Source organism: Moschus berezovskii, chromosome 17 (genome assembly GCF_049115385.1).
Source record: "Moschus berezovskii isolate FMDL1 chromosome 17, NW_MosBer_1.0, whole genome shotgun sequence".
NCBI lineage: Eukaryota > Metazoa > Chordata > Mammalia > Artiodactyla > Moschidae > Moschus > Moschus berezovskii.
Window position 1 is genome coordinate 77,283,224 of NC_142476.1, and position 24,255 is coordinate 77,307,478.

A 24,255-nucleotide genomic window follows, 5' to 3' on the forward strand; every position below is an offset into this window, starting at 1 on the left:
TCATTTAGGTCATGTTCTCACATTTCTCCCTCTTTTTTTGATATTTTTTTCTCAAGCCTTTATAAAGTGTAGTAGGAAAGATTTTGTGTACATATATAAATATGTATAATATACATTTTTAAAACATGAATTTTTGCATAACTAAAATTATGACATTTTGATTCCGCTTGTTTGACTTAGTAAGACTAGAATGCTAGATTTCTAATTAAAAATAGGTATGCAACAAAGGTTTACTGTATAACAAAGGGAACTATGGTCAAAATCTTATAATAACCTATGAAGGAAAATAATTTCAAAAGTAATACATGTGTATATGTATAACTAAATCACCTTGCTGTGCACCTGAAATATTGTGAGTCAACTATATCTCAATTATATATATATATTTAAAAAATAAACTTTCATCCTGTGACAAATTAAAATGCCAGACTCATTTCTACCCTTTACCCCTCTATCTTGGATCTGGGCAGTCCCTGAGTATGACTGGCAGATCCCGGGCAAAGTTGCACTTATCCTTCTAGATTTGGCTAAAGTGTTCACTTCCCCAGAAGCTCTTTCTCACTGCTTCTCATCAGTATATCACACTTTATTTTTCTTCTTTGCAACAATACCACCCCTAGGCCTACCTGTGTCCTATTTATATTGGTATCAGCTATTAAAATCTCTCTTCTCAGACAGATTTTGTGTTCTGTAAGGACAGTCATCATCATTTCATATATCTTCTGCCTATTAAATACCTATTCCTCAATAAACAATTACTGTGTGTGATCACGCCCTAGTGGCTCAGTGCTTTTTGCCTGGTTCCAAATACCACTTCTCCATTATGAGAAAGACGTTGACTTGGGATGAGTTAGAATTGGACTGAAATAGAATAGATGGAAAATGGCCTCAGGCATCACAGGGCTCATGTTTTAGTCTCTCCCTAGAGAGGGCACAGTACAAGAGTAGGGAACAAGTGTCAAATAGCCTCCCTAGGCATTTAGAATTTCAGGAAACATTTACTTTTATATCTGGGTCTTAGCAAATTAGCTATGACTGCTGAGACACTGACATAGTTCCCACACCTAAATACCTACACATTTTGATCAATTAGTCATTTGACAAAGGAAGAAAAGGGTGATTAACTGTGAGGGCAATTTACCCAGCAAACAGCACCACTTACAAAATGCATAAAGAGAGTACCTATACTTAGGTATTGTAATGGTAAATGTGGTAGCTGCAATTTTTACAGGTCATCTTCCTATGGGCTTAATGATTCTCAAGAAATGTGTCATTGTATTGATTTGCATTCATTCTCCTTCAATTTTGTACTAGGATCATCTCTGTAAAATTCCATTCCTCAAATTTATGTGTGATTTTCTCTCACTATGATTATTATTAGACATGCCTAGGCTTTATTGTAGATGTAAGATGAAGTTATAACTCTCATGCTATACAAAGATATAATGCTTTTAAGTGCAATACAATTCATTAAAGGGAATATATATTTATTCAAGAATATTTTCTTTTTAAATCTGCGTTTTATTCTTTAAAGGAATATGGGTGGAGCTAGAATGAGAAGAGAACAAAGAACATTTTTAAAAGACATGTGTTACAAATGCATTTCTCTTTTTTAAAAAAAATCTATTTCTTACAGTTTCAACTAACTAACTGGATTCCTCTGCTGCTTTCCACCCCACTGGGAAGGATTTTCACATACTAGAATGTTATCATCAAAGCTAGCTTAGAATTTAAAAATTCTGAGAAGTTCAAGCATTGTTTTAAAGACTGTTGAACAGATGTAGTTTCTCCTAAGAGACTTTCCTGATGGTAAATACCTTGTATTTCATCTGAGAACTTCAAAATATAAGTATGCATTTTAGCAGAAAGTAAGACATCAGGAAAGAAAAAAATTATCAAGCATGGAGAATAAGGACATGTTGGCATTTTATCTGTGGCTTTGCTTACTGCACAATTTGAAGTATACACTTCAAACTGAAACACTGGTGAATATTTTTCACAGATATAAGAATACCCAATCAGAACTGGCATAATATATTAAAAATTCGCATGTGAAATATACACGGGCTTGAGGGCATTCCATCAATGTTCAGAGTTTATATAAGTGGAACTCAAATATTGCATGGGTAGGATATACTATTTGATTTATAATACACTGATATAACTGACAGAAGAACTGTACAAAAAAGATCTTCATGGCCCAGATAATCACAGTGGTGTTATCACTCCCCTAGAGCCAGATATCCTGGAATGTGAAGTCATTTGGGTCTTAGGAAGCATCACTGTGAACAAAGCTAGTGGAAGTGATGGAATTCCAGTTGACCAATTTCAAATCGTAAAAGATGATGCTGTGAAAGTGCTGCACTCAATATGCCAGCAAATTTGGAAATCTCAGCAGTGGCCACAGGACTGGAAAAGGTAAATTTTCATTCCAATCCCAAAGAAAGGAAATGCCAAAGAATGCTCAAACTACCGCACAATTGTACTCATCTCACAGGTTAGCAAAGTAATGCTCAAAATTCTCCAAGCTGGGTTTCAACAGTACGTGAACCATGAACTTTAAGATGTTCAAGCTAGATTTAGAAAAGGCAGAGGCACCAGAGATCAAATTGCCAACATCTGCTGGATCATTGAAAAAGCAAGAAAGTTCCAGAAAAAAACATCTACTTCTGCTTTATTGACTATGCCAAAGCCTTTGACTGTGTGGATCACAACAAATTGTGAAGAAATTTTTAAGAAATGGGAATACAAGACCATCTGACCTGCCTCCTGAGAAATCTGTATGCAGGTCAAAAGCAAGTTAGAACTGGACATGGAACAACAGACTGCTTCCAAATCAAGAAAGGAGTATGTCAAGGCTGTATATTGCATTCTGATTATTTAACTTATATGCAGAGTACATCATGAGGTATGCTGGACTGGATGAAGCACAAGTTGGAATCATGATTACCGGGAGAAATATCAATAACCTCAGATATGCAGATGACACCACACTTATGGCAGAAAGGGAAGAAAAATTAAAGAGCCTCTTCATGAAAGTGAAAGGGAAGAGAAAAAATGTTGGCTTTAAACTCAACATTCAAAAAACTAAGATCACAGCATCCGGTCCCATCATTTCATGGCAAATAGATGGTGAAACAGTTGAAACAGTGAGAGACTTTCTTTTTTGGGGCTCCAAAGTCACTGTAGATGGTGACTGCCCCATGAAATTAAAAGATGCTTACTCCTTGAAAGAAAAGTTATGACCAAGTTTGAAAGCATATTAAAAAGCAGAGACATTATTTTGCCAACATAGGTCTGTCTAGTCAAAGCTATGGTTTTCCAGTAGTCATGTATGGATATGAGACGTAGACTATAAAGATAGCTGAGTGCTGAAGAATGGATGCTTTTGAACTGTGGTTTTAGGGGAAGACTCTTGCCAGTTCCTTGGACTGCAAGAAGATCTAACCAGTCCATCTTAAAGGAAATCAGTCCTGAATAATCAATGGAAGGACTGATGCTGAAGCTGAAACTCTAATATTTGGCCACGTGATGTGAAGAGCTGACTCATTTGAAAAGACCCTTACACTGGGAAAAATTGAGAGTGGGAGGAGAAGGGGACGACAGAGGATGAGATGGCTGGATGGCATCACTGACTCAAAGGACATGAGTTTGAGTGAACTCCAGGTGTTGGTGATGGACAGAGAGGCCTGGCGTGCTGCAGTTCATGGGCTCGCAGAGTCGAACACAACTGAGTGACTGAACTGAACCAAACTAAATTTATATAATTGATTTCTAATATACTGATCTAACTCTGAAAGGTTGTGATGCTATGAGGATATTTCAGAGTCTGTCTGCTAAATAACCCAAAACACTATCTCATAGCTTCGGTTTTTCCTTGTATTAATTTATACACTACGAGTACAATATACAATCTCAGAACTCAGAGTCTATATTTAGAATAACAAGTAACCTACCTTAAGAATGAAAATAACTATCAGTTTTTGGATTAACCATGGATTATTTCAAGCTACTTGCTTTCCTTCTCGAACACTGACACAGTTGAAGCCGGTGGATCCACCATTTTCATAGAAGTGTGTTAGACTTAATGAATATTCACCTATTGTTGGTAACATTTTTGCCATGTCCTTCCCTGTGGATGAATATTACATTCCTACACTATTTAAATTCAGGATTGGTCATATAACTTCCTTTGGCCAGTAAACTGTAAATCTACAGGATACAAGTTTCTCAGCAGAAACTTTAGAAGCCAAAATCTGTTCATCCATCGTTTCTCTGCCTGAAATGACTATGGGAAATGTTCCCATGTTCAAGTGAAAGACTGTTCTGTCAGCCTGGGTCTCTGATGAGCAAAGGGCAGAGGGCAGTTGACTCGCAGTACACATGCAGGGCAAGGGCTAAATCAATGTATGTGGTTGTAGAGCTCTAAGCTTCTAAGGTCATTTGTTACCTTGTCCATCCTGGCTGATATAAACAACTAGAGTTGGTAAAAGATTATTCTGGGCATTGTGTATTTGCAGAAGCAGGCTAGATGTCTCCCCATGTCACTAGATAGGGAGAAAAAAAGATAGGGTCAAAGTAGGGGTACGGTTACATATGAACTGAAGGAAAACCATTTTAAAAAGCCAGGTGCAAGCTTATTACAATTCCAAATACATTTAGCAGCAGGCCTGCAGCCAAGAAAAAGATATATCCTTTCCCTTCAATTTCTATACGTTGAACTGCATGACCTTTTGTTTCCAAACCCAGAAACTGTTAGTCAGTCATGTTAGACTTGTTGCAACCCCATGACTGAAGCCCCCCAGGCTCCTCTGTACATGGGATTCTCCAGGCAAGAATATTGGAGTGGGTTGCCATTTCCTTCTCCAGGAAATCTTCCTGACCCAGAATTGAATGCAGGTTTCCTGCATTTTAAAGCAGATTCTAAACCAAAGGTAAAATTCCAGTGATACCACATACTTCTATTATGAGTTACATAAGCCTTAAGGACTTAAACAAGAATGAAATGCTAACACAGTATTTTTGTGTATAAAAACTTTAAGACAGACTAATTAGATAATTGCCTAGTGCAAAACAAGAGGATAAGGGAAAACATTAAGCTAAAAAGATATCCTAACATACTTAGGTGGGTGAATTTACCCACTGCCCAGGGCAAGACTGTCCATAGCCTAAAATAATCTTGCAAGTGAGCAGTTTTTGAATTAGGCCTAAATTAGGGCTCACTGCTTTACTCAATGAGAAACACAGAAATCATGGAATGTTATTTCAAGTGTAAAAGGCTATGAAAATTATTAAAATCAATGTGGAACTCTTCACAAATTCCAGGAAAACCCTAGTATGGTTTATGACAAGGTTCTGCTACTTGCCCTGCTAAAAAGCATGCAGACTGCCAATGTGTGTGTGCATGTTAAATTGCTTCAGTCATGTCCAACTCTTTGCAACGCTATGGGCTGTAACACCAGGTTCCTCTGTCAATGGGATTCTCCAGGCAAGAATACTCGAGTGGACTGCTGTGCTTTCCTCTAGGGATATTCCTGACCCAGGGATTGAACCTGCATCTTTTATGTCTCCTACACTGGCAGGTGGGTTCTTTACTGCTAATGCCATCTGGGAAGTCCAGAGTTAATAAGAAATCGTGAAAGACTGTGATGTAATCACAATCCAAAAAGAGCTCAATGCAACAATGGCAGAAATATCCAAACAAAATTAAATATAGCATTTATTTCAAAAATGTGTGTGGGGTGGGGGGAAGGAGAGAGGATCTAATTTGCCAGCAAATTATTTGAAACATACTTAGAAAATCTTGCTCGCAATTCAATGTTTATGAACAGTATGACATAGTTGCCAAAAAATTAATGGATTCTCAGTCAGCATTATGTCTGTAATAAAGGAGATATTTATTTTCTTTTATTTTACATTAATAAAACCACAATTACCAAACGGTGCTCTATTCATTCTGAATTCCATTGACAAACCAAAAATTGCCCCTAAAGGATTATAATAGTTAATGATTCAAAAATAAAGTATAACCTAAGAGAGTGGGAATATTAAATTTGCTAGTACAAATACATAAGAGAGATGGAATAGTTTGCAAATACCTGAAGCCTTCCCTGTGGAAGAAGAAGTGGACATTTGTAACAGCACAGAGAGGGTTACAAAGCACAGTTAGTGTGACATGTTTTAGCACACAGCAACAGCATGCTACTTTTACAGAAACATGAGGAAAAAGTAAAATTTTAAAATAAATGAGTCAACTTATAATTAGAGCCATTCAAGCTCATACTCTTCAGCTTCATGATACACTGAATTCCTTATCACTGGAAGTTAAAGTTAAATAATCAACATTAGATAGATTAAGGGCTTCCCTGGTAGCTCAGATGGTAAAGAATCTGCCTGCAATGCATGAGACCTAGGTTCAATCCTTGTGTTGGGAAGATCTCCTGGAGAAGGGAACGGCTACCCACTCTAGTATTGTTGCCTGGAGAATTCCCTGGACAGAGGAGCCTGGAAGATTCTTCATCAGGGAGAAGGTTTGACAAACTGACCACTGAAAGACCCGTTGGTTTTAAAAGGCTGAGGCATGTCTCTACACCTCAATGGTGTTTGTGGACATTTATCTTGTTATTCTATGCGTGTTATCTTTCACAGCCAGTGTGACACATTTGGTCAACCTTCCTGGGATGATAATTGTTCAGAATTCACACAACACAGTTACCTGACAATCTGACATAACAGCACACATTTGTTTTCCTGCCAATTAACTTCAAGATCTTTCCACTAACACTTTGTCAACTCCTTAAATGATGTGGTGACTTTTGCCAATAGAAGGGTGATTTTTTCTTCACAGCTAGCTGTTAAGACCATACTAGCAAGATAACAAAAATTAAATGAGACTCTCAGTGACAGGCCATTTAGCCGCATGGCAGATGCTACAGGCATGCTATAGGTGTCACTATCAAAGAGTGGAGTAGGTTGAAGGGATATTGGTTAAATCAAAGAAAGTATACCTTTTGCAAAGAGATTTGATAAGACTTATGAGCTATCTGACTATGTTCTACAAAATGTGCTGTTATCAATGTACACAGAATCTTAAATTATCATAATAGTAATGAAAATTAATTTTTATAAAAAGTCAGAGATACAGAAATACTATTGTTAGCATGACAGCCTAGATTACCACATTTAAAATCAGAATCTTGTTGAAATAGAGCTAGTAAATATTAACAGTGAGTGAAAGTATCCAGTATGGAGTTCAACTCCCTCTAAATAGAATTATCATCTGTTTTGGCTCTAGAGTTTCCCATCATTCCATAATGAAATAAGCAAATGATAATACGTATAATTCACTGTCAGCATTTAGAAGAATCTAAGACATATGAAATCAGTTATCAGTATCATATTTCATGCAAATATCCATAACACGTATTGCCAATGCCACTTCATGTGTCTATGCATTGTCTATTCATTTTACTGCAAGCCACATTTATAGCAAGCTACTAAGTTAAAACAGGGATTCCCTGTTGGCTCAGACAGCAAAGATTCTGCCTGCAATGCGGGAGACTGGAGTTCGATCTCTGGGTCAGGAAGATACCCTGGGGAAGAAAATGGCAACCCACTCCAGTATTCTTGCCTGGAAAATCCCATGAACGAAGAAGCCTGGTGGGCTACAGTCCATAGGGTCACAAAGGCTCGGAAACAACTGAGCAACTTCACTTTCACTTCACTTTCAAGTTAAAATAAGCTATGACATACAGGTGAGGAATTTCCTTATGTAATAAGAGCACTTGTTCATGAAATAGTTTGGCATACAAAACAAGAATCATGTATTTCTGTCTGAGCTTGAATTCTTTTTTTTTTTTTTAATTTTTGCGTGACTTTTGAGATTTTATTTCCCTGACCAGGGATCAGACTGTGACCCTTGCAGTGGAAGAGCAAAGTCCTAACCACTGGTCTCCAAGGAAATTCCCTGAACTTGAATTCTTGATTTACCACAAAGTAGAAATGTTGGAAAAGTAACATAGCATGTGTTAAACCTGGCTTTCCTATCTGTAATATAAAAAAACTCAACTATATTAGTAATCTGTAGGATTATTTTAAATAATAAAGGGAATAAGGTCAAAACTATATCAAAGTGGTCCACATACTTTCTGTGAAACCCATCAAATAATAAACTTGGAAAATATCGCAAATATTTACCATGATTTCTTGGAGAAAGTGGTCAAACTTAATGTCTCATAATGCTCCATTTTAATTAAATAGATCATGATACCCGTCTCTACATTTCTTTCATCTTCAGTGAAATAGAAATTGTAGACTCTCCATACGCAAGTGAGCAGAGGGAATTTTCCCAGCATAAAAAACATCACCAAGATATTGCTAGGTTTCAACAAGAAAAATTTATTTCTTGCTTATATGACGCATCCACCTCAGCATGGGTGGGGCTCTACTGCCTACTGTTCTATTTCAGAGACATGAGCTGCCAGAGTCTTTACCATTTGGATCACCATCAACTACGTTGACTGAAGAAGCAAACCTAAGACATTGTGCCTGGTTCTCAAAGGCTTCCTCTAGAGAATGACAAGCTTTGTTTCCTCTCACATTTCCTTTATCTGAACAAGCTGAATGGCCACATCCAGGGGTGCTGTGAAGTCAATTCTCATATGCCCATAAAGATGAAAACCATCTATACTTGCTTAAGAGCATGACTGACAACTTTATCTTATAAAGCAATGCCATTGGACAATCTGGAAATGTTTTTTATATACTTTAAATATCTAATTTTAAAGATTTTATGAGTAAGTAAATTTTTCATGGGATATACCTTGACTTTGTGTTCATGTTTGCTGCTAAGTTACTTGAGTCATGTCTAATTCACTCTAATTACAGTATCTTCATGAATCCAAAAGTCCAGGTTAAAATTCGTATATTGTTGTCTTTGTTTATCAGTGAACTAACTGATGAAGCAGTTCATGTAAAAGACAACAAAATTCTGCACCTATAGAAAGAATTCACTCATTTTCTTTAACAAAATAATGAAATTTAGTAATAAATGGAACATTATTAAAATGAATGAGTAGAAATATTTGGTAGTTTGTCAGAGGGGACACTGTCTAAAAATTAAATTAAATTTATACAACAATGGAATATTTAACTTATAGAGTACTGAGTATGCTACATTAGATGATTTTAACAAAAGCCATGTGACCATTATGAGGTAACTGTGGAAGATATGAATGCACTGAGTATTGATAGCCTTTGTCATATCTTCCTAGAATTTAGTTGAAGTGAATGACTTTGACTATTTTTATCAAAATGACGCAGAAATCATTAGAAAAGTCATCACATAAACTCTTAGAAACCAACCAAACAGTAGCAAGTAAAATTTCTCTGAATACTCAGTATTATTTATTAACCTCTCTTCACCATAGTCTGTATCAATGAGAAAATAAACAATAAGGCACTTAATAAAGTCACTATTTATTTTATTTTTATGATGCTGAATCAAAGCCTTGAATGATTTGTTTCCAACTAAACCGGATAGGTTACCAATTTATGGGTTCTAATAAATATGGACTATGATGTCTTTAGAACAAACACACACATATATTGAGAGATAATTCTTCACAATAAATACTTTTAAACTGATAGAAAAAACATCATGTTTTTGTGTTCTGATGTCTCTATATAATCTATCATGTTACTGAAAGGAGTTGTTCATGCAATCATTCAAATTTCAGTGATAGAAAAGAAGACTCACCCCCAAAACAAAAAAACTCTCCAAATACCTTGATAAAAACAATACAATATAGAGGCAAGGCATTTTTGTTTCTTAGATTGTTTTTTTTTTTTTACAATAAGCCTCCAAAAAGCCTCCAAGAGATAGTAAATGAGGTAGATTGAACCAAAACCTGGGCTGTGTCTTGACAAAATATATTTTGTTATTGCATTCATCAATCAATCAATATACATTGCAATATATATGATGTCTATCAAATGTGACACTTTCCTTGTTTTTGTCACTGATTAAAAAATTGGTGTTCTTTGTCCTCAAGAAACATTAAACTTTTTTTAGATAATTGGGATGATGGCACTAATCTAGGTATGCAAATACATCAGACAAACTGGAACAGGTAGAAGGAACTTGGCAGAAAGCCTTTGGGGATCTAAATCAGGAATCTTTGCATAAAACACATGCTTGGCATTCTACAACCATCTTATTTCAGATGATTTAAAAAATTAATTGAAATACAAAATAAAATTTGGCTATGGCACAGATAGTATTCATAATATATTAAGCATAACACAGCAAGGCATTGATGAATTAAAGCAGAAACAGGGACTACTCAGAAAAAACAGCAGTGAAAACCAAATCAGTTTTGCTGTGTCAGCCTTGAAGGTGCACACAGGTTTTTGGTGCTGAGAGTATCTGTGAATTGCAGTATAGCCAACGAACAGATTATCACAATAAATTCAAACCTATATACATATTATATAACTCACAACTGAGATTTGCTGTCATAAAAATTTTTTTTTTCTTTCCCTTACTCTTATATTTCAATTACCAAATGCTAGGATACTGCAGTGGATTGCTTTTCCCTTCTCCAGGGAATCTTCCTAACCCAGGGATTGAATCGGTGGTTCTTACCATCTTCTGCATTGGCAGGCAGGTTCTTTACCCCCTGCATCACCTGGGAAGCCACTGAGAAGGGAATGGCAATCCACTCTGCTATTCTTGCCTGGAGAATCCCATGGAGAGAAGAACCTGGCAGTCTAGTCCCTAGGATCACAAAGAATCAGGCATGACTGAAGCGACTTCACACAGAAAACAACTGTGTTTTAAGTATAAGCATGTGACTTCCGAAAAGCTTTATTCATGAGAAGGCAATATTATATATGGTAGTTAATAGAGAATAATAATTTTAGATCTAGTACCTTTAATTAAATAAAGTAATTGAATGACAAATGAGATAAATAGCTGAAGTTTTAAGAGTTTGATCAAAAAGCTTGTTACTGATAAAGCTTGTTTATCAGATGTTCCAGTATTTAGTTTGGACACAATTATGGGGACAGTTGGGTTGAATGTGTCAAATTCCATTAACAAATACATACATTGCCTTTTCCTGCTAGTGTTTAACTGTAGAACTTCAGATAGCAAGAGCAAAATATATATTTCTATCTATAATTGTATGGTTAAAATATGATGTTTTTAGTTGCTTGTGTCTGAAAAGGCAACCGTGCCTGATATTACATCTATTCACAAACATTCTGGATCCTCTTCTAGGCATATGGTAAAATGGCACTTCTCTGTTGCCTTTGAAATTAGCCTTGGCTATAAACTGATCACAGGTAATGGGAGTTGCTTTCCAGCAGCTCATATTAACTCTCAGCAATTCATGTAAGAGCCAGGGACAATTCACAGCACTTTTTCCATGGTCTCCATAGCCAAACCACCCCAGATGGTGACACTTCCTTGAGCCTGAACCCAGGAGTGAGGACAATGCAGGGCAAAGAGTCCATCTAACCTGTGTGGACATGTAGTGTGAGTGAGAAATGAACTTTTTATAGCTGAGATTTTAGGGGCGTTTATTACTATTGATGTGTTAGCAAGCTGATCTTGACTTACATGGACATGGAAGCCAAAATGGAGGGCTCAGTCCATGCTGAAGAAAGCAAAAGTGTGCATGGGTGACACTGACTTAGTGGATCGTGGCTGTGTTAGAGACACTCTATCAGAGGCTAGAATGATGACCATCACATTAAGCAGTGGAGAAACATCTGGTAAAACTGCTATCTGTGTTCTTGGTGATGAAGATCATTGCGCCCAATAAATGCACAGTGTCAGGGAAGAAGCCAGCAAACAGAATGTTAGTTCTGATGCTAATGACTGTTTCTGGCAAGGTAGGGCAAATTATGACCCTCTGTCACAGTGACACATTGCTCCAGATGGACACTTCACTGTCAGCCCAAGTCCTAGAGGGAGCAGCATACAGAGGACTCCAAGCCAGCTCACCATGGACAAGTGGTATGAAAAAAATAATTGCAATGTCATACTCCAAAGAGAATTTTTGATTGTGCATTTCTACAGCTAATTACCTAGATTTTGGGTCTGATACACCACCTCAAACTTTCTCCAGGCATGGGGGAGCCTGGTGGGCTTCTGTCTGTGGGGTCGCACAGAGTTGGACTCAACTGAAGCAACTTAGCAGCAACACAGTTGCATAATTCAAATGAGAGAGGTAGGAAGAGAAATAGAATGAAAAAGAAAAATAGCAAATTTAAAAAACAGATCTAGGGAAAACTGGGTGTGACTAACGTGTAATGGGAAAGAACAAATCTGACTCCAGACTGGATTTGATTCTTTTACTTTAAGCTTTGTATTCTATTGCTTTTTCTATAAGTTAAGAATGTTGCTAGGACTTCTCAGGTGGCACGAGTGGTAAAGAACTCTCCTGTCAATACCGGAGACATGAGAAGTGGGTTTAATCCCTGAATTGAGAAGAGCCCCTGGAGGAGAGCATGACATCCCACCTCAGTATACTTGCTTGGAGAATCCAATGGACAGAGAAGCCTAGTTGGCCACAAACCAAGGGTTTCAAAGAGATACAACTGAAGTGACTTAGCATGCACAGATGCAAGAATGTTGCCTATAGTCTAAAATATAAGAGTCATTCTCATGGCTCTGACCTTCAAAGGTATAACCCTTTTCCATTCATATTGAGATTAAAAATTGCAAAACAGAGAATAATATTTGTCCTGTTAGAGGTTTATAGGAACATCACAACCTGATCTATGTAGACAGCAGCAAAAACAAAGGATTCTGAAAGCAAGAAGTTTGCAAAAACCACTATATCCCTTCCTCTTTTAGTATAAAAGAAGCCTAAATTCAAAATAGGGTGAGATGATTCTTTGGGACACCAGTCTACCATCTTCTTGGTATGCTGGCTTTCTGAATAAAGTCACTATTCCTTGCCCCAACAACTTATCTGTCTACTTATTGGCTTGTCATGTAGTAAGCAGTATGAGCTTGGACCTGATAACCACTGGCCCATGGCTTGACTGAACTCCAGTACATTAGGGTTAGGGTTAGGGTTAGGGTTAGGTCCATGAAACTGACTGAGCTCCAGTGGATAAAACATGAGTTGAAATGCAAAAAAAAAAAAAAAAAAGGACTGCCAGCTAAAAATCATATGAAGTTTAAGATTTAAAAACATTTTGATTTCCAATGTTTTCCACCTCACATGGTTCAAGCAACTCCTGTGGTGGCAAGATGGTTCTCTAACACTCTTCTGACCTTGTTATTCTTTGATATCTGAGAAGGAAAATGAACAGCACTTTCTATAGCTATTGCGGAAACAGAGAATCTTCCGTGTCTCTGAGATACTCCTAGGGAATGTATTTCTGTGTATCATTGACCCAATTTTTCATATGTCTTGAACTGATCTTTGTAGCTGGGAGAATGGATTCTTGTGATTCATTTGCATTCATCAGAGAGCAGTTCTGAATGTCATTATGAGTTAAGTCCCATAAGCTGTGCATTACTAAGAATGGGAATGGGGGCCCCTGGAAGAAAAATTGGGGTGCTTTATGTCAAAGAAAGAAAAAGAACACTGAAAGGAAACAGTAGGGTTTTATTAAAAGTTATAATATGCAAAATGGATTGATAGTTAAATGTCAAATGTTTTATGTAGATATACTTATTTTCCCTGGAAACTAGTCCTTTCCCATGAATTGATAACTAAATATCATCTGAGGGAGAAGCTACTTCTGAGAAAGAAAGTTAAGAATAGTTTACATAAAAATAACAAGAAAGAAATACATTATTTTTTTAAGTTTGTAAATCAAGTTAACCCAACTTTAATACTACATTTTGCCATAACAGCAGTAGAAAGTTTATCCATTTTCAGATGAATTATCAAATGGACAGTATTCTCTGCAAGTAACATCTAGACAAGTTCATTATCAAGGTGGCCTCCAGCTGCCATTCTTGGTTCATCAAATGAGTATTATTAAGTGTAATAGGACATGATCTTGATAACAATCTATGTTGACAGCATACTGTACACCTAGATTTTCTATGCACCAAGTGCTAACACCATTTTTCCAAAGAGTAAAGAAGCCATATCAAAACTTTCTAAAAGATTTATGTTCTTTATAAACCAGGCCTGTTATTTTTTTTCTTAAGCTTATGTATTACTTCTATCATCATATGACATAGCTACAGGTTAAGTTACTGATTCTTATTAATCCAAAAATAATTGATGATAATTCAGAATGTGACATGGAAAAAATACCACATTGTTATTTAGTTTTTGTTGTTGTTTTTATTTTTCTGGTAATTTTATTAAATAGTTGCATAATTGAAATTCAAATAAATTGTGATTTTAATGATTTAGATGTATTGGTAAAACTGTAAAGACTTCCAGCTTTTTCATTAGGTTTGAATCCTTGATCCAAATGTGGGTGGAAATTATCTCTAAATAATTGTTAACATATTTTTTGTTTTTATCTAATTAAATATAATATATAAACTAGCTTTTGTTTGGCACTGTGACTGTGAGGGTGCATGTGAGGGTTTTCTCTCTGCCTCTATTTTTCTCTGTATCTTTCCCTATATGCTCTCTTTTGCTATAATCAGTGTTACATATATGCCATCACTATTTATTAAATAACATTCATTCATTTCTCAAAATATAAAGGTAGAGAAAGGATAGATTTGTTTAAAATATAAATACTTCAACCAATCCCTCTCTCAGATGGCAAAATATAAAAAGAGAAATACATTCTATTTTGGAATTTTCTAACGCTTTTATTTGCAGGCTACAAATGGTATATTCTCCAGGACTCTTTTTTACAGAACAAAATGAATCATACATAATCAAATAAAAAAGAGCTTAGCATTATATGCTAATCAGATATACTTTATTCATGGTGATAACAGAAAACATTGATTCTACTGATTTAGTTTTACTCAGTGGCAATAGAAAACACATACAACAGAAAGATATTTGCAGGTTATCCTTACCTGATACAATTTGCAGTATGTTTTGCTTTTTCGTGTGTGTGATGGCAGGCATCTGCATTCTGTATGGTTACTATGTGTACTCTAATTTACATACTTCTACGCTTAACGCTATTTGTACTTAAGAAAGTATTTCCTATGCAGACATATTATTCTATTTTGATAAAATAACAGGTACAAATATTTTTTTCCTCAGCTTCAATCAGAATAACTTTTAGATATATTATTTACATTTTAATGCAAATTTTAAATAAAAAAAACATAAGCTAATTTGAGTTAAATGTTTGAAACTAACCTAAAATCCCACTCTAACTTGCATAGTCTACCTAGAATACACCTGTATTTGAATTTTAGGCTTGTAGACACATATACAAAAATAACTATGCATTTTACACAAAATTCAAGAAAACTTCTAAAGAGTTTTCTTGACACACTGTCACTGCTTTCCCAATCACTAGGAGTATGAAATAAGTTAGTGCATTTCGTTACAGTCAAGGTACCAAGAATAAAGTCTGTCAACTTAAAGGTGCCTGCAGGGGGTGGGAACAATTTAGAAATCTTTTCCCAATTAAGTACCTGCCTCTTACTTCTTGTATTTTCCTTACCTCTATGAGGTAAAAAGTTTTATTTCTCAATAAAAAGCTCTTCTAAAATCTATCAAATGCAGTTACTCACAGATTTGACTAGTTTTGAAAGAAATCCAGTAAAAAGAGAATATTTTATCAGTTGTTTAGTTCCAAGAGTGAATAAGTTATCTTTTACTAAAGATCTAATATAGTAAGAAAATCTGGGGTTCATTTTTAGCTATCTATATGTTGAAATTGATAAAAGAATACCCTCCACATTACCTATAAAGGATGATAAAATTTATAGCAAACTAAGGTCTCTCCATAACATTTCTGTCCTTTATTGAGCACAACTTTGCATGAAATGTTCCCTTGGTATCTCTAATTTTCTTGAAGATGTCTCTAGTCTTTCCTATTCTGTTGTTTTCCTCTATTTCTTTGTACTTTGCGCTGAGGAAGGCGTTCTTACTTCTCCTTGCTATTCTTTGAAACTCTGCATTCAGATGCTTATAACTTTACTTTTCTCCTTTGCTTTTTGCTTCTCTTCTTTTCACAGCTATTTGTCAGGCCTCCTCAGACAGCCAATTTGCTTTTTTGCATTTCTTTTCCATGGGGATGATCTTGATCCCTGTCTCATGTACAATGTCACGAACCTCCACCCATAGTTCATCAGGCACTCTATCAATCAGATCTAGTCCCTTAAATCTATTTCTCACTTCCACTGTATAATCATAAGGGATTTGATTGAGGTCATATCTGAATGGTCTAGTGGTTTTCCCTACTTTCTTCAATTTAAGTCTGAATTTGGCAATAAGGAGTTCATGATCTGAGCCACAGTCAGCTTCCAGTCTTGGTTTTGCTAACTGTATAGAGCTTCTCCATCTTTGTCTGCAAAGAATATAATCATGATTTCGGTGTTGACCATCTGGTGATGTCCATGTGTAGAGGCTTCTCTTGTGTTGTTGGAAGAGGGTGTTTGCTATGACCAGTGCGTTCTCTTGGCAACACTCTATTAGCCTTTGCCCTGCTTCATTCCCTACTCCAAGGCCAAACTTGCCTGTTACTACAGGTGTTTCTTGATTTCCTACTTTTGCATTCCAGTCCCCTAAAATGGAAAGGACATCTTTTTTGGGTGTTAGTTCTAGCAGGTCTTGTAGGTCTTCATAGAACTGTTCAACTTCGGCTTCTTCAGCATTACTGGTTGGGGCATAGGCTTGGATTACTGTAATACTGAATGGTTTGCCTTGGAAATGAACAGAGATCATTCTGTCATTTTTGAGATTGCATCTAAGTACTGCGTTTCGGACTCTTTTGTTGACCATGATGGCTACTCTATTTCTTCTAAAGGATTCCTGCCCACAGTAGGAGATATAATGGTCATCTGAGTTAAATTCACCCATTCCAGTCTATTTTAGTTCACTGATTCCTAGAATGTCGACGTTCACTCTTGCCATCTCCTGTTTGACCACTTGCAATTTGCCTTGATTCATGGACCTAACATTCCAGGTTCCTATGCAATATTGCTCTTTACAGCATTGGACCTTGCTTCTATAACCAGTGACATCCACAACTGGGTATTGTTTTTGCTTTGGTTCCAACCCTTCATTCTTTCTGGATTTATGTGTCCACTGATCTCCAGTAGCATATTGGACACCTACCAACCTGAGGAGTTCCTCTTTCAGTATCCTATCATTTTGCCTTTTCATACTGTTCATGGGGTTATCAAGCAAGAATACTGAAGTGGTTTGCCATTCCCTTCTCTAGTGGAACACATTAAGATATTAAGAAGATGTGGCAAGAATACACAGAAGAACTGTACAAAAAGATCTTCACGACCAAGATAATCATGATGGTTTGATCACTCACCTAGAACCAGACATCCTCGAATGTCAAGTCAAGTGGGCCTTAGAAAGCATCACTATGAACAAAGCTAGTGGAGGTGATGGAATTATAGTTGAGCTATTTCAAATCCTGAAAGATGACGCTGTGAAAGTGCTGCACTCAATATGCCAGCAAATTTGGAAAACTCAGCAGTGGCCACAGGACTGGAAAAGTCAGTTTTCATTCCAATCCCAAAGAAAGGCAATGCCAAAGAATGCTCAAACTACCACACAATTGCACTCATCTCACACGCTAGTAAAGTCATGCTCAAAAGTCTCCAGGCCAGGCTTCAGCAATACATGAAGTGCGAACTTCCAGATATTCAAGCAGGTTTTAGAAAAGGCAGAGGCACCAGAGATCAACTTGCCAACATCCGCTGGATCATGGAGAAAGCAAGAGAGTTCCAGAAAAACATCTATTTCTGCTTCATTAACTATGCCAAAGCCTTTGACTGTGTGGATCACAATAAACTGTGGAAAATTCTGAAAGAGATGGGAATACCACACCACCTGACCTGCCTCTTGAGAAACCTGTATGCAGGTCAGGAAGCAACAGTTAGAACTGGACATGGAACAGACTGGTTCCAAATCGGAAAAGGAGTACGTCAAGGTTATATATTGTCACCCTGCTTATTTAACTTATATGCAGAGTCCATCACGAGGAACGCTGGGCTGGAAGAAGCATGAGCTGGAATCAAGATTGCCGGGAGAAATATCAATAACCTCAGATATGCAGATGACACGACCCTTATGGCAGAAAGTGAAGAGGAACTAAAAAGCCTCTTGATGAAATTGAAAGAGGAGAGTGAAAAGGTTGGCTTGAAGCTCAACATGCAGAAAACAAAAATTCATGGCAAATAGATTAGGAAACAGTGGAAACAGTGTCAGACTTTATTTTGGGGGGGCTCCAAAATCACTGTGGATGCTGATTGCAGCCATGAAATTAAAAGACGCTTACTCCCTTGGAAGGAAAGTTATGATCAACCTAGATAGTATATTAAAAACCAGAGACATTACTTTGCCAACAAAGGTCCGTCTAGTCAAGGCTATGGTTTTTCCAGTCGTCATGTATAGATGTGAGAGTTGGACTGTGAAGAAAGCTGATCGCCAAAGATTGATGCTTTTGAGCTGTGGTGCTGGAGAAAACTCTTGAGAGTCCCTTGGACTGTGAGGAGATCCAACCAGTCCACTCTAAAGGAGATCAATCCTGGGTGTTTATTGGAAGGACTGATGCTAAAGCTGAAACTGCAATACTTTGGCCACCTCATGAGATGAGTTGACTCACTGGAAAAGATTCTGATGCTGGGAAGGATTGGAGGCGGGAGGAGAAGGGGATGACAGAGAATGAGATGGCTGGATGGCATCACCAACTCGATGGACATGAGTTTGAGTGAACTCTGGGAGTTGGTGATGGACAGGGAGACCTGGCGTGCTGTGATTCATGGGGTCGCAAAGAGTCGGACACGACTGAGTGACTGAACTGAACTGAACATATATTTAAAACTCCTTAAGCCTCTAATTTTCTTAGTTCAATCAACTGTGACTCCAAAATTTTCATCTGATTTCTCTGTCCTGGAATACCATCATTTTCCAGGGGCTAGTCCTAAATTTTCAGTTTCGTACTCTGCCCTGAAATGACAAATGCGCTTTAAGGAAAAGCAGTTCTAGAAACACAGTGGGACTTCCTCATTCTCTCTGGGGTATCCCATCCTTTCCTGTTATATTTTCAATCTCCTCCCCCTGGAGAGCTTTTATCCCTCAAGCACTTGAAAGTCTGTGGTAAATTTCATCTGCTTGCAAAAATTTTGAATACTTCTTTAGCATCCAGCACTGTCTGAAATTCAGCAAATATCTTGTGGTAAATTAAACTTCTTATTACTATTGAGTCTAAAATTTTGTTATTCTACTCTCCATAACCATTACAAACTTTTCTGGTTTCTCTTTTGCCCATCAGCCACTCTGCTTGGTGAAATGATGAGCCCTCAGCCTCTGTTCACATAGGTAAATAAATTAATGAATAAAAAAAGAAAGAAAGGAAGCAAAGTAGAAAGAAATTTTTTAAAAGTTATGAATCCTAAGCTTATATCTTGTGCCAGGAATTCTAGTCCTTGCAGATGTGACTTTTATGATCTATTATATATTTAAATGTATAATTTTAAAAACCATTCAACTTTTAGTTACTATCAACAGATGTATTGGCCTACTTCAATCTACAACATATCACCTGAAACAAAACCCCCAGCTTTCACTTGGTGATTTTCTAAAATATTAGGGGTAGCATTCCTATGTGAGTTCTATAAATTTGGCGCTTCTAAGATTCTCTGATCTAATATGCCATACACTGTAATATGTAGACAGAGGTTTGGGTTTTTTCTTTAAATTTAACCCTAAGAAGACTACTTTATATTATAGCTTATCTAAAAGTGTTGCATTTCATCATCATTTTTAAACATCAGATGGTTCTACTTGAATATAAAATTAGGTTTCTAATATATTACTTATGAGTGTTCTATAGAAAAACTAAAAGAAAGAATTTGAGTTTAGAAATTCATTCTGACAATGTCAAGAAACTGCTTAATTCTAGACAGTTTTTCCTTTTTATATAAAGAGAAATATTACTAAAATTGAGGAGGATAATTTATTATACACTATTTTGATTAATATATACATATATATAAATAAAATATGTATCTAGGAACTCTTCCTAGGTCTATTACCTTCCATTTTATTTTATAATTTTGTGGTTCTACTATGCAAAATGGTGAGGGCTTGTTGAAATCATTGATGGTGTTTTTCTTGTCTGATGTTAGCTGTGGGCTTGTCATATACTGCCTTTATTATGTTGAGATATGTTCCTTCTATGCCTAAATTAAGGGTTTTTATTGTGAACATATATTAAATTTCATTGTCATTGTTTTAAGTGAGTTCAGTTAAATGAATCACTGGCAAAATTATAACTTTCAAGAATATAATCTGATCTCTTGGCAATTAAAACCTTTTTGCCAATTTGAAACTTAGTCATGTCCAACACTTTTGACTAAATGCTAAATAATTATACTTACCACATTCTGAGGATTTTTATTATTCTATTAACAAGAATGATCATATATGTTGTTATCATCATTTTTCATTTCATGTTGAGGCACTCAACTTTTTATTAAAGTTCATTGCTTTATGAAATGAAGGCCATTACAGGTAACATAGTCTATTCTATAAGTAACAATATGGGAAACACAAGTATGCACTCATAAAAATTCAGAAATAGAAACAAACTCCACAGACATTACTAGATCAAAGCTGATCTAAATTTGATTTACAAATAAGTAGTAGAGTAAAAGTCCACATTCATGAGATTCCCTTTAATGTGAAGAAAGTGTAGAAAAATCCTTCTCTGGATCTTGCCTCACGAGCGGAACTCAGGGCCCATGAGAAGGGTCCAGAAGGGAATCGGAAGCATTGGATTAAGAATGCCCCCCTGCCATGTCAGTAAACAAAGGCTGTCTGGACTTTGAGCCACCACAGCTGCCCCAACGTGAGCCCTGAGGGAATGCAAGATGGAAACAGGATGCAAACCATCATCCTATCAAACACTGCAGCAGCCCTGCCAGGTTGCACCCTAAGGTAACTCAGGAAAAGCATAGGATACTGGCCCCAGAAAGCTGAAGTGCATAAGACAGGAAAGACATCCATCAGCCTTGACTTTTTATCTTCTCTTACATTGAAATAGAGAAGGAAATGGCAATGCACTCCAGTATTCTTGCCTGAAAAATCTTATGGACAGAGGAACCTGGTGAGCCATAGTCCAGGGTCTACGGGGTCACAAAAGAGTCGGACACAACTTAGATACTAAACAACAGTACACAGAAAAGCAGTAAATTCCTTAACTTGAGATGTCTGGTTTTCCTTAATCAACAATATCTTTTGATGTTCCAACTATCTGGTCTTTTTCCAAAAACTTCTCTGTAATCCTGGCTCCTCCCTTACCTCTTGGGGCCATCCTTCAGAGTGACCTGAGAGTTCTGTCTCTTCAGAGCTCTTGAAGAGCTCAGAAAATTCACCAAATAAAGCATAATTACATAATTCTCAACTTCTAGGCTGTGTACTTTTTTCAGTCCGTAGTTTAAATTCTTATATTGAAAAAGGCGAGGACCTTCTTTATTAAATGACTAATATGTCAGCTCAAGAGAGGGCTAGGTTCTAGTACCATAGTACATAGCATACAAAAAGTACCACATAGGGTTTCAGTAAAATACTGAATAACCAACAGTAAAAGCAATATTCACAGCCAAAGAATAATTAGAACAAATCGAATAAATTCCTTCCAAGTATGTAAAAGTTTCTTCCAAAAGGGTAAAATTGTCTGTTCAATATAATGTTTTTTTGGTGAAGTTTAGAAGTGTTAGATAAAAATATATGTCTTACCTGATTCCTCAAAGTCAATGTTGTAGGCTTTCCAGGTTTCAGTTATGCGAAGAAGATTCTCTTCCATGGCTTGAATGTCCATGGAAGGGCAATTGCATTCTGGGAACTTGGGGCCACAATGACACCAGCAGTCATTGTCCTTGCAGATAAACTCTCCCTCTGAGTTGCAAGCAATATAGCTCAAAGCTGCTTGTACAAAACGCTCCTGAAGGTAGTCTGGAAGTAGGACTTGCAGCCCTTAAAGAACAAAACAAAAATGGAAATTCATTTTGATAAAGGCCAAAGTATAATACATAATTACAATATTAAAAAAATGTAACATATTAAGTTATGGATTTATGCATATTTTATATGATCATTAGAAAAATTACTGAATTCTGAAAAATTTGCAAATGTTTATCATTTTTTTCAACATATACTAGCTCTAAGCACTGTTCAAGAATCTGGGAAATTATAAAGCATTTAATATCTCAGACTATCTGATTTTGTTTTTTAAATTGATTTGATTGGCTATTTGAATTTATTGATCATATTTGATTATTTTTATGTAATGTAGATAGAACCTACCTTTATATATTTTGAAATGAGATGTATGCATTTCTTTTCCACTTATTTTCAAATACTTTCAATATTTTTATTTTACCTTCTAACTAACAGCTCATCTCTACTTAGATATTATTTGTAACATTGGCAACAGTGTTATGAAATGTTGCTGTATCTCATGTCATTAAAACACATAACTTTATATGAGTATGTTTTTCAAATGATCACTTCAGTTGACTACAGGGAAGTCATCAGAGAGACTGAGTTGCTTCACTGATTATTCCTTGTCAGTCATAGTGATATAGTTTATTACTTTTCCACATGCAAGTTAAGTCACTAATTCTTAAGAATATATCAAGAATAAAAATAAGGCTATCAAAAATATTAGCGATTTCTACTACTTTTACATTTAAGTATTTGCTACAAAAAGCTAATCAAAAGGGTAAACATTCAATATAATCAGTAGGTAAAAATAAACATAAAAGTAAAGGAAAATTTATTCAATACCTCACAGCGATTTACCACAAAATTTGATTTTTACCTCTTTAACATGCTTCCTTTAAACAAAAAAAAAAAAAGCAAAACAAAACAAAAGCACATTTTTTTTTTAATACAATCATTATCTACATGGCTAATTTAACTAAAATCATGAATTAACGTTTAGGGGAAGATGTCTAACTTGTAAAAATCTTGACAATTGTACTTATCTCATTCTTTCAGACTAATGCTACCATAGATTGGTCAGGAAAAGTACTCAACACATATTTATTGCTTTATTATTCTTTTTTTTTTCACCTCAAATAATTATTGAATGCCTTCCATTTGGAAGAGACTTTCTAGGGAAAGTACAATATGAAGATGACCAATTCTTGCCCTAAAGGCATTTGCAATATATTTAGTAGAAGAGGCAACATAATATATAATATTAGAAGTATACAATGGTATTATACAATAGTACTTAATAAGTATTAGAGTCAGGCTACATATATTTTACTAGGTATAATTAATTGATAAAGCAACCACATTAGGCTCGGAAGATTAATAAAACCTTTCATTAAAAAGGTAGACTGGAACATTATTTGATACATGGACACTTTTCAACATTAAGAGATTTGGGGGATATGGGATAATACTTAGCAATATCACACACACATGAACTATGGAACGTATTTTTTTAAATCGCAATTAGTAATATTGTTTTAATTCATGTGCACTATGAGAATGCAATGAGTGAGTTGCTTAGAAAAATAAATCCAGGGTAATGTTATTGGGGCTCTTATTTCAGAATGAAGTACAGGGAATTAGTTCACTTCTATTTAAATGACGTTTAACCATGAAAGTACTCTGAATAGTACTTTAATTTAGATGCAAAAGATACAAAGAAAAAAATTAATTTAGACAGAACTCTAAAAATATCTAAACTAAGGAAAAAGGGATAAAAAGGCAATTGTTTAGGAGACAGGAGAAGAGGAATGGTATCTACTAGACAGTACTTATATGATGTAAGGCAGGTGAAACATGTCAAATGACTTGGAGGAGTAAAATGGTAAAGCTAGATATATTCTTAAATGTCTAGTCCTGTAGGTTATAAAATGACTGTATACTTCAGAAATATCTAATATCTGAAAATAATGACATTCAGTGTTAAAATCTGACAAGTCAGAGTCCTGTTAATGAGACTCAGGACTTTGGACCAGATATATGGAACCCACTGACTATCTCAATTTAAAAAATCAAAAATGAAAAGAAAATAAGAGATTTTATGTAACACTTAAATGTCATAAATCAAGTAGTTAAGTATAATTTTCAATCTGTAAAAATGATA

At 35.9% G+C, this 24,255-nt stretch overlaps 1 protein-coding gene across 2 annotated transcripts in view; it reads right to left on the reverse strand.

Annotated features, from left to right (window-relative positions):
- Window positions 1-24,255, reverse strand: part of BRINP3 (BMP/retinoic acid inducible neural specific 3) — a 486,084-nt gene that overhangs the window by 141,002 nt on the left and 320,827 nt on the right. For both annotated transcript variants that reach the window (XM_055419914.2, XM_088845071.1), the window contains one exon: window positions 21,888-22,124. In XM_055419914.2, the coding sequence (XP_055275889.1) occupies window positions 21,888-22,124 (237 nt within the window). The remainder of the gene's footprint in view (window positions 1-21,887; window positions 22,125-24,255) is intronic.